This window comes from Eublepharis macularius, chromosome 4 (genome assembly GCF_028583425.1).
Source record: "Eublepharis macularius isolate TG4126 chromosome 4, MPM_Emac_v1.0, whole genome shotgun sequence".
NCBI classification, from domain to species: Eukaryota; Metazoa; Chordata; class Lepidosauria; order Squamata; family Eublepharidae; genus Eublepharis; species Eublepharis macularius.
In genome coordinates this window covers 77,702,684-77,714,734 of record NC_072793.1, presented here as the reverse complement: position 1 = coordinate 77,714,734, position 12,051 = coordinate 77,702,684, and the positions used below count along the sequence as shown (strand labels likewise).

The window sequence follows — 12,051 nt, the reverse complement described above, 5'->3', positions numbered from 1 at the left end:
CAATATGAGGAAGCAGTAAAGTCCTATTTTGTAAAGGCTGTGGATGGCTGGATACCCCCGTGATCATGGGAGGAAAAAACTAATCAGGGGAAGACTTGAGAAGCAGAGCTGGATTAGGAAAAGTGAGTGGTCTGGAATATTGTCACTTATAGGGGCACACTGCAACATAAAAAAGATATTATTCTAAAAACAAGATCTTATTTTTTAAAAATGAAGCTGTCGCCGCTCAAAAGTATGTTTTTAAAAAATTAGGTGGGGGTACTTCCAGTGGGATATTTATTTTTTTATAGCCCACCTTTCTCACTGTGATTACACAATATACCTACAGGCTTAACTCTTGCTGTCCATTAATGAATACTGTTGTCCTAACACCAGCAGTATTATCTCTGCCTAAATATTTCTGTTCTAACACAGTGGTTTTCATGATTTGCAGATCAGGAGCCTATTTAACCATGGCAGCAAGGGTCACAATCAACTGCTAGCAGCTGACAGGAAGTCACATGATATCACATTCCTGTGAGGTCAGAGCAACATGACAGGAAGAGCCCAAGTTATGACCTGACTGGTGCAGAGCCTTGTATAGCCCAAGGGCCTGTCATCAAAATTATCATCACCATTGAGCAACCCTGCCTCACCATCCTGCTGCTCCTGTGAGGAGAGGCTGAAGGCATGGTGCCCTTGCTTCGTACCCATACACAGTAGCAGCAGGCCTTTCTAAAAAGCAGACCTGCCTAGACCACTGTTCTGGTGCTGACACTGTGGTAGCAGAGGCATAATGTTAGTTAAAAGTAATATAACTTAGAAAATGTCTGTATTAAGTATATTGCTGCCTCCCCATAGCCCTTGAATGGGATAGGAATCTAAATAAGTGATGCACAGCCCATTAGGGAAACGTTGTCCTTTCTGGGAGCAAGAAGGGCTCTTCCCCTTGCTAAATCCCTGTTGGTGCGTGTATGTTCTTAGAGAGCCCGGAGGATGCACTGTGCAAATGCAGCAGCTGGGGCGGTGCCATATACCTCTGCCCACAGCTGCTGTTGCCGGGAGACGGAGTAGCCAGCTTGGAGCGGGAGGAGGAAGAGGGAGCAGGGAGTGGGCTGCCGAGGCTGGAGCAAGAGCGGCAGCGGGGAGCTCTGGGTAAGGAGCGTGCTGCTGCCGCTGCCGCTACGTTAAGCGGCCGCTGTTGCTTTAGGAAGGAGCGAGAGGAAGCGGCGCTCGACAGAGAAGGGAGGGGGGACCCGACTGCAGCCATGCTGAATCACAGGCGCTGATTAAGCCTCCAGCTCGCCGGACCCCGGCCAGGGGCGGGAGACGGAGCGGCGCTGGGGGACTGGAGGCCAGGTGCATGCAGAGTTCAAGCTCCGCTCGGGCTGCGTACAATGGACGACGAAAGGTTCGTGCTGGTCGGGAAGTGTGTGTTGGGGCGTGCTCGAAGAGTGCCGGCGCCTTTGTGTGAGCGGAGAGGGGACGGCAGGGCAGGGCAGGGCAGGGCAGGGCAGGGCATGCCGAGCTTGCCGCCGGCGAGTGGAGGGAAGGACCTTCGCATCCCTCCGAAGTTGGCTGTCACCTTCTCGGCGACGCGGGTTCTTGCGTTTGAGTCTTGCTCCGTCACGGCCCCCGGCGGCCCCCCGGCCGGCCACTGCTCCTTGCGAGCTGTCACGCTCCTGTGCTGGGGGTGATGCTTGCTCCGGGCGGCTCCTTCACCAGGGAAACCCCCTTCGCCGCTTCTGCGGCGCGCCCCTCTACTTCCTGTCTCCGGTGGCCCCCGCTTAAAAGTCTCGCCCTCCCTCCTTCCGTTTCTCTCGCTCTCTGTTTTGATAATCGCGAACCCTTTTGCACGCATCCGACCTGGAGTTGTTTGGGGCTTACAATAACCTGATTTGAAAAGGCAGCTGCTGGAGAAAATGTTGTTTTGTCGCCGCGACGAGGCTTTTTAACTTTGGAAAAGCTTGTTTTGAGTTTCATAAAGATGGTGAGCAGAGGTAGTTGCGTGCGCTCGGCAGTGGCCGGCCAGGCGTTACAATAGAAGAACAGAGATTACATTCAGCACCTGAGACTGGTATATGGATTTCTGTCTTCCCGTCCCGCCCACGCGGGTTGTGGTGGAATTCACTTTCCAATCCACAGACACATGCCTCTTTGGTTCCTTGGCACAGTAGTAACATATGGGTGAAAGGCTAACTTGTTATGGGCTTCATGAACTCAAAAGTGCAGGGAGCCTACGTGTGGGAGTAGCCAAAAGGTTGCTATAGAAACGCTTTAGAATTTTTATAGAATAACACAAGGTTGATTTACGCAATCTGCTTTCCTGGGGTAGGGCGCCAGAAATTTATTCTTGCACCTGGGATTTCCATGCCCCCAGCTGCTGACTGAATTATCTTGGGAATAGTTGAGTATTCAGACAGTCAGGTAGTGGCTGCATATGACTTACCTATGGCTTCTTGATGTTCACCTGTTACCGTCTCATCATCTCTTTGATTGTGCAGTATTTATTTTTGTTTAAAATACTTTTCTGCCTTTCTGTCAAAATATTCCACAATGGCTCATAGCTATGTTTTACTGTAATGCTGCTTTGTTTAATCTAAGCTATATATGCCACACTCTGTTTTGTGCAATAAATATATGGGTGAGCTTTCATGGGGAGGGAGTTCCATAATCTGGGCACCATCATAGGGAAAAAAATCAACAACTCTGTTTGTGAAGCCCACTCAAAGAGCTCCAGCTAGTGAGCTGGATGAAGCTCTTAATTGGCACACACATTCCTACAGAGAATGGTCTTTCAGATACCTAGGCCTGAGACCCTTTAGGGCTTTAGAGGTTTTAACCAGCTTGTTGAATTGTGCTCAGAAGAAAATTGGGAACCAAGGCAGCGCTTTTAAAATTGGCATAATAAACTTGTACCTGCAAGCCACTTTACTGTGGCATTTTGCACAAGCTGAAACTTCTGAATTGCTAGGAGCTTCTTCACATAGAGCATGTTGCAGTAGCCCATACTAGATGAAATTATATATGGATAAGTATGGCCAAATCATTCCTTGTAAGGTAACATAGTAGGATTTGATATGATCAAGTCATTGCAGTATTGATCACACGATGCACTGTTGCCCCATGATAGTCCCCATCACTTTCTAGAAATCTGTTACAGTTAGGTAGTGAATGTATGTTTGTAGCTCAGTGGTAAACTGGCATGTGTTAGAACATTACAAAATACAGTTTCCACCCTCTCTTATATCCAGTTTCTGGTGTTTATTTCAGATCTTTTAAATCTTAACTGCCACATGCTGGCAATTCCCAAGCACTTTAACTAACAAGAATGTAAAACATTTACAGGTCCATTGTGAAGATTTTACATATGCATCCTTTAAAGCAAGAAAAAAACCCCCAGTGACCTGAAACTTATGGCAGATGATGAGGCAAACAGTGATAATTATAGTATTGATACATTGTAATGGAACCTTGCTTTTTAAATTGCATTGTTTACTTGCAATTTCTGTGATGCTCAGCTAAGGTGATTTTATCATCTTTACAAGTACACTGTGGTTGGAGGTCACATCAGTGTTTTGTTAGACAAAGTACATTTCTTTTTTCTTAAGCGGCTTGTGACTTCATTGTGTTAGGTCGCAAACTGTTTGAAACAATGACCAAAACAAACTCCCAACAGTTTTGTTATCTTGAAAACAGGAAATGCTGAACATTTCCTTTTCACATTGTGAACCAAAATGCTGTAAGGGAAAAAAAAACCCTTTAAGGCTTTGCTACACATGGATGAAGTAGACACATGCGATTGTGATATTGGTTACTGTCAGGTAATTTGAAGGAGCTCTGCTTCCAGTTTTACTTTAAAGCTGCAATTCAGTGTGCTTACACTTGGAAATTAGTCCTATTGAACTCGATGGGATCTTTTTTTATTTTACCTTCCAAGAGGGTAAGAATGTACTATATCATGGAGCAACACTTAAACTGAATAACATTAACAATCAAATTAAAAAATCCTCAATACAGATATTAAAAACACAAAAGAAGGGAAAGGCAGAAAATAAATGTGACCATCTAAAAAAGAGTGAAGGTTTTTCCTAAACACCTTGTAGAAATGCCCACAAGGATGAGGATGAATATTTATTTATTTTTATTTTATTTTATTCGATTTGTATTCCGCCCTCCCCACACCAGCAGGCTCAGGGCGGATTCTAATTAATACAATAATATAAAATACAATATCTTTAAAACCAATAAAACATCTTAAATATTTAAAAAAGAACAGACACAACAAGCAATACAGCAGCAGGTTTTAAAAAACATATGGCAGCAGATTTCACCAGCAACCACCACCCAACCACCTCCAGAAATATATGGCAAAGGCTAGGTGGTAGATATCCTTTGTAGGGGCACAGCTTTCTCTAGGTGGCCGGCAGGGAGGCCCAGAGCGTCAACCATATGCCTGGTGGAACAGCTGTCTTATAGGCCCAGTGGAAGGATAGCAAATCTGGCCGGGCCCTGATCTCTTTAGACAGAGTGTTCCACCAGGTTGGAGCCAGGACCGAAAAGGCCCTGGCTCTGGTCAACACTAAACGAGCCTCCCTGGGGCCAGGGACCAGTAGCAGCTGTTTATCATTGGACTGAAGCATCCTCCGGAGCTCATAAGGGGAGAGATGATCCCGTAGATATGCTGGTCCCAGTCCACATAGGGCTTTATAGGTTAGTACCAAAACCTTGAATCTGATCTGGTACTGCACTGGTAACCAACGCAGCTGGTGCAGTACCAGTGTTATATGTGCAGTGTATCCAAGAGAGAGCTTTCCATATTAATTTATTTACGTGATTTATAGTCCACCTTTCTCCAGACAGATTACATAGTATAAGTCAAATACAATCAACAGGATGGGGCATCCCAAAAACTGTGCAATAGAGTTTGCATTGCAGAAATCTGAAAACAAACAAAAATCTGCAATGGAGTGGAAACAAAGCATAATAAGACTGCCAGGTTCCCCAGGGGCCAAATTGGGGAGGGTACTTATCTCTCACATGTGAAGCATGCACGTTCCTGTGTTGCACTGGAAAATGATAACATTTTCTAGTGTGACTGGGGAACTGCAGGTCGTGCTGAAGCCAGATTAATTTAAGACTGCTTGTTTGGACCCACAGCTCTTCAGTCATGCTGGAAAATGATGTCATTTTCCAGTGCAATGGGAGAGTGCAGGAGCATGCATATGCTTCTCCTCCCCAGTGTCCTCCCCACTGCCAGCCAGGTGAGCAAGGCCATGGGGCAGCAAGTGAGGTGGGGCATCTCCTGCCCTAGGTAGGGGGCTGGCAAGCCTAAAGCATAAACATGTAAACATGATGTTAAATGATGCAGAACAGACAGAACATAGCAGCATTGTTCACAGTTCTTATATCTTTGTCAAAGCATCTTTCTGGATCATTTCATTTCAGTACAACCCTATTATCTGTGTAAAAAAGCCCCCCAGAAAAAAATCAGTTTTGCATAGTTTGCAGAAAGCCAGGAGAGTGGGACTCCTTCTAACCTTGTCAGGCGGGTGGAGGCCACAACAGAGAAAGTGTGTTGCCATCACTACCACTGAGAAGGCTGTCTATATGATTCAGCCAGCTTTGTCTTACAAAGATACAAAACAAGGCCCTGGTTGGAGTTGCTCAAAGTTTGGAATCTGTGAGGAATGGAGATTCTGGTCTCTGCATTGTTCCTGATGATCCGTGATTGTGAGAAGGAAGGAAACTTGTTACATTTTTATGTGTCTGGACTTCAGGATGGGGGATCACATTTAATGGGCAGCACTTTCACTAAGCATCACTTAAAATCCAGTGAACGATGAGCACAGAATTTGTGAAAACTAAAATTGTAAAAAGTGCTAGAAGGGAGATGGTAAGAACAACCTTAGCAGATTTAAAGCTTGGAGAGACTGAAATATTTTGAGGACTTTTGATGACTAATGGATTTTCTGCTGATTTCCGAGAGAGATGGATCCCTGTGTCTGAGTTAGCTTCTGTGCTGTGCTATGAGATGCTTAAAAGTATAGGCTGAGATCCTGAGCATACTTGTGAAGGAGATGCACTTCTGACTAATCATGGCAGGTTTTTCCTGTTGCTCTTGTTTGTGGGAAATAGATGGCAGAACAGGCAGGAAATGGATTACAAGAGGAGGTGGAATGAACCGAAGAGATACGTTTGTTTTCTTTCCGGTAGTAGATGGAAAGAAGTTTTAGAAACCCAAGTACTCTATGCATCTTCACTTTGCAACAGAGTTGGCTGGAACCAGGATTCTGAAAAAAATGTTGTTTTTAGTGCAGTGCTATTAACATAACATAAATAATATAAGTTAGCATTTATTTTGAACCACTTCAGACACATTATATTGTTGCACTCCTTAAAGGAGCTCTGAATAGTCGGCCATTATTATTCTCCTCCTCTTCCACTAATTGTTCGCTATACTTTGAGCTGAGAGAGTAGCTTGCCTGAGGTTACCTAGTAGTTCATGGTAGAGATTCAAATCCAGGAGTTCCTGTTCCATAGCTCAGTCTCTTAGCTATGATGTTACCTCAGCTCTGGTGGTGCTTGATGGGATAATGTAAGCAAAAAAAAAAGCCTGTACATTCCTCAGGGTAGGGACCAATCTTGCCAGTGAGAGTGACCAAGGGAGGAAAGGGGGGGAAAGTGTGTTGATCACCTGAACACTTTTGGTTTTTCAGGGCATTGTAGGAATTGTTCTGCTGTAGTGCATGTTAGACAGTAGCACCAGTGATGGAACACATTACATCCATACTAGTCTTGGTCCCATGTGGCACTTATGAGAAACTGGCACATTTCTTCTATGCAGATAGCTTCACCCTGTAACATACTGCTAGACATGGACAGGCAGGCTTGTGAGCGTTACTGCTTTATGCTGTTTGATTATAGTTAATCAGGGAGGTGCTTAATTGTTCTTTAAAGGAAGCTTTCTGATTACCGATATAATTTCACTGTAGCATAGTGGAAAGCTTGCTTGGACAACGCTTGTGCCTTGCATCTTTCTGTTTTGTCCATTACAAATAGTAGGTAAATAAATGGGATTAAGATACATTAAGATAGATTTATCCAGAGAGGGTACTGGAGCCAAGATTTGTATGTTAAGTTTCTCCCTTGAGAAACTTGATCAGAAACAAAACCAACCCCCAAATAAAAGTTTATTGACAGTCCAGCAATAATGGTTGTTGTGGGTTTTCCGGGCTGTATTGCCGTGGTCTTGGCATTGTAGTTCCTGACGTTTCGCCAGCAGCTGTGGCTGGCATCTTCAGAGGTGTAGCACTAAAAGACAGAGAGATCTCAGTGTCACAGTGACACTGAGAGATCTCTGTCTTTTGGTGCTACACCTCTGAAGATGCCAGCCACAGCTGCTGGCGAAACGTCAGGAACTACAATGCCAAGACCACGGCAATACAGCCCGGAAAACCCACAACAACCATCGTTCTCCAGCCGTGAAAGCCTTCGACAATACATAGTCCAGCAATATCTAGAAATCAGTTGCCAGAGTTACTTCCATCTTCATTCTTCTAATGTGGAACAATTCTTTGCTTGTTCTAGATGATAAAACAAGAGAAGCTTTACTCTTTTGTTGAGCTTCTTAGTGGCAGCTCATGTTAATTTACTCAAGACATGTATTACTTAACCATTTCTCTCACTTTATGATTGTTTTAGAAGCATAATACACTTGGTAAGAGGCTGCCAAGATACGGCATATATATCCATGTTTCCTACCACAGCTTCTCCAGGGAGCTAAAGGGAAATCTGTTGATTTGAAAATTAAGCATCTTTAATAGCAAAAGAAATGCAATGAAATCAACTAAAATAATTTCTGAAAGCAGAAATTTGAATAATATTTCTAAGTTCAAAATTCTGTTTCTTGCAAGGGTTGAATAATATTAGAGATTACTGATTAAAAGTTCTCAAGAAAGAGATTAGTCCTGCAGTTATAAAGGTTGATTGAGTGTTCTCTCTCTCTTATTCTCTGTTTCTCTCTCTGGTTATATTATGAAACTGGAAGTATAACTGATAATGACACAATCATTTCTAGTTGGTATGCCTTTAACAATAATGGCATTTTCCAAAATGGCTACTTGGATGATGGATTTTGAATAAGTTGTTGTGAACATTGTAAACAAAATGGAAATAAGAAATAAAACGAGTAGCCCTAATGTGATCTCAGCATTAAGAGCTGTAATGAGGTGCACATGTGTATTATCGTAATGCATTTGAACTTCACACCATGATTTTATCAATAATGTTGATCTATGTATGAATGCTGATGTGTGCATTGGCAATTCGTTGTTTTGACAGAAATTGTTTCCAGAACAGGCTTTCATGTATCCACAGTGTACTGGTTCATGGAAAGAGACCTGAACACACAGAAGACTAATCCAATGAGGTTTCCAGATTGTGTTTCTGTGATTTCTCCATGCTGATCGAGGGAAAAAAATCTGTTTCTTCACTAGTGACTACCCCTTCCACACGAGTAGGCTTGTGGCTGGTACTCATGGGAGTGCCCTTGGCAAGGCATCAGTCATTGGTGGAATGTATTCAGTTGGTCTACCTAGTGAAAGCACTACCTCCATCTCTTCATTTGCTGACATGCAATCATTGTTGCAGTTATACATCAGTTCAGGGTACCCTTTGCTGTTGTCTAAACACTGCTTGAGGTCCTTTTTATTTGCTGTTGAAAGAGCATTAATGTGTCTTTGAAATTTTGGAAAGCTGTTCCTGTATCCCACAATATGATTTTCTCTTTTCTTTCCAAAATGACCCAGTGTTGCAATTAATGCATGTATGAAAGAATAGTGAGGTCTTGATTTTCTCCTTGCCAAGTTTCATGACACTACCATGAACAGTTGTGTGTTTAAAGTTATGCTGAACTGAATATTCTTCAGGTTTGATTTTTGTAATGATGGTAGTGATTCCCCCGTCGACATACATGTCCTGGCTTATCTCATTATTTTTTGCAGCTATTCTTCTGGTGTTTTCCCCCACCCCTCTCTCTGCTGCTGGTTTGGCAGTCATTTTTCTGTTTCTTTCCTCTTCAAGGTAATCCAGACTAATCAAGGATTATATATTGAACATGATAATGCCAGTCAGGTTTAGCTATATGCTGACGTCGTGAAAGACGAATGAATGCAATATTTCTTGTCAGTTGTTCTAAAAATCTGTTTCTGATGATGATCCCTGAAATTATTGAGAGGTAAGATTCTTTTCAGTTCTGATGAATGTTTTCATGAAATTATTCCATCCTTCAATTCTAATTCAGCATTAACTATTGGTTCTGACAGGATTCTCAAACAGCAGCCTGGACAAAACAGCATTTCATGCATGGAGAACTATTTTTGAGTCTCTTTCTTCATGGTTGCATGGAGCACCATTCCTCCTGTTGAAATGACATTGGAAATAACTAGCTTTCCACATGTGTTGCAAGAGGCAATTGCTGCTATGTTTTCAAGAAAGTTGAACAGTTCAGTCTTTTTCATCAGCCTTAAGTTGGGCCAGTTGGCAGGCAGCTGTATTGACTGAATCACTTTAAATCTCACACCTGTGGCTCTCATGCTCTTCAGACTGTCTTTGTGATAACCTGCATCAAATAACATTTAAGTTCATTGGTTTGCTGTATCCTGTTTTACTGTATTTGGCAAGAAATCAACTTGGTATATCTCCTGATGTGTTTAAACATGAATGAATATAGACACTAAGGCAGAAGACACTACCTACTGAACTGCTGTTGTGTAAAGTGTTAGCTTTTCCTGTAAAATCTGATAGGTGCTTCTCCATGTCAGACTTTGACCACAATTCACCCTCTCGCTTGAGCCAGGGTGAGGTCAAGATTTCTTCAAACAAGAAGGCCGTCACTGGTTGCTATCTGTTTCAGCACTTGAAGAAGTCAGTTCTGATACAAATGCAAAGCTAAGCAGCCCCAAGATGCTCTGGACTATATATAGCAGCAAATAGCTTCACACATGGGTTTGTAGAGAGTAGATTTGATATGTCTAGCTCTGTAATAATAATAATCTCTCTGAAAAAAGAGGCTTGTGCTCCTCTTTGTGACTGGCAAGTGATTAACACTCCTGAGAGCAGATTCAGATAATTCTTAGTGGCAGTACTCTGTTCCTTCTGTTTGGGAGCAGCGCCCTTTCCCCCCTCTACCCCACTGAGAAACAGTTCCTGGGATGATCTGCGCTTTCTTTTGACTATCTAGAAATCTTTTTCCAGACTCTTTGGACCATGCCTATCCAATCTCTTTATATGCTTTGGGCTGTTTGTACAATGCTTTCCTGCATTATAACACCAACAAGAACAATAGGTTCTCCACTGTTTTGTAGAAAATAGTTTCCTCAGCTTGACTAATAAAGTCAGTGCTGCCTTCAGAAGTGTGGAAATTGTGTTGTGTGAGTATGCTGTGCTTTGGACCAGAACTGAATTCATATTTTTACCTGAAGGGATGACAATCCTGAATGTAAAATGATCTCCATAAAAGTTATAGAAAAAAGTTTTTTTTAAAAAAATTACGGTACATAACTGTACCTTTTATGTGAATCTGAGACTGCCCCTCTCCTTTTCTTGACAGCACGTGGGAGAAAAACCAGCCTTCCTTTGAGTTAAATAGGGTAGCTGAAATTTACTGCAAAAGGCAAAGCACAAAGTATAACTCCGTGGTAGACTGAGCAACACAGCCATAATCGGCAACAACATTCAGATCACTCTGTGGAGATTTCTGCATGCCCCCCTCCCCCATCGGTTCTGGCCTCATATTGCTTCAATTTATCCCCTTGGTTTCTGCACACTTTTTTTTTGCCTCTTGTTTTTGGTTCAGGTTTTTTTTTGTTTCTCCTTTTTTCTGGTTCTTTGAAGACCGCTTTTACCCTGATCTTTTTCTGGAAGTCTGTTTTAAATCTATTATTTTCCTTGTGCATAATGTTTATTTGGGTTTTGTTTGTCCCACCCATCTCCTACGTTTCAGTGATTGGACATTCACCATCATCAAACCACTCCTCCCAGCTTCCTTATCCTGGGCCGATTCCAGATGGCCAGAAATTGCGGTTTTTCTGCGGAAATAATCGCTTACCGGCCACACGTTCACTTTCGTCTCCATCCGCTTTGTCTCGCAGCGTTCCGTGCCGTCCCGCTTCCGGATGTTCGCACGGCCAACTGAGGTACCCGGGATTGGTTGTTTCCTCCCCGTCACAGTTGACGTCAGGGGCCTTAATTGGTTCGCATTTTGGGTTTTTTTTAAAATTTTTTTTTACGTGTTTTGCGCAAATGTGCAAACGCGCAAGTATGTGAACATGCAGCGTCGATGTTTGTGCGCTTTTGTGCATTTGTGGATTTGTGTGCATTTGCGCAGTTTGATGTGCGCAAACGTGCAACTGCGCAAATGGCGCCCGGTTTAAAAAAAAAATAATTAAGGGAATATTGTTGCCGGCCGGCCGGCAAAGGAAGGAGGGAAAGGGGAGGGCCTCTCGGCGGCGATGAAGCGTCCAGAAGTGTGCAAACCCGCCATACCGCGTTCACACCGTCCACTTATATAGCGCAACCGAGCACCATGGACCGCAGGTAAGCCGGGACGGGAAATTGCGGGTTTTTACGAGTGCTGTCGCTGAAAAAGCGAAAGCACTCGCTTTATTTGTGCCCGTCTGGAATCGGCCCTGGTTTTGTTTTCTATCTTTTTTAAATCATCATTTTCATTACATTATATTGACCTACTGCTGTAAAAATACATGCAACAGATTCTCTGAATTCCCAGCTTTCATTTTTTTAAAATAAATAAATCTGTAGCCCCTTCCCTTCTGAAGATATGCCTTTTCCCATATATCTCTGAAAGGGAAGGGGCTAAAGACTTTAAAAAAAAACAATGCTATGAAAATGACAAGTTTTTTTAAAAAATGCAAAAGCTCTGGGAATTGAGGGGTGGGAAGATATGACCACTTCTGACATCAGAGAAAGCATCATGGTTTGAAAAGCACATAGTCTCTGCTTGCTCTGAAGTTCATCACAACAGAGGGCTGTTTCCCCACTGGTGTCACTCAG

General features: G+C 43.0%; 1 protein-coding gene across 2 annotated transcripts in view; it reads left to right on the top strand.

Moving 5' to 3' along the window:
* Positions 1–1,071: 1,071 nt before the first annotated feature.
* KLHL3 (kelch like family member 3) overlaps positions 1,072–12,051 on the top strand; it is a 73,314-nt gene continuing 62,334 nt past the window's right edge. Inside the window, exon 1 of one of the 2 annotated variants that reach the window (XM_054977240.1) lies at positions 1,072–1,134. Coding sequence is in view for 1 of the 2 variants with exons in the window: in XM_054977239.1 (XP_054833214.1) it covers positions 1,377–1,390 (14 nt within the window). In the remaining variant the exon portion in view is untranslated. Of the gene's footprint in view, positions 1,135–1,242; positions 1,391–12,051 lie in introns of those variants that run through there. The other variant, XM_054977239.1, reaches the window with a different exon arrangement.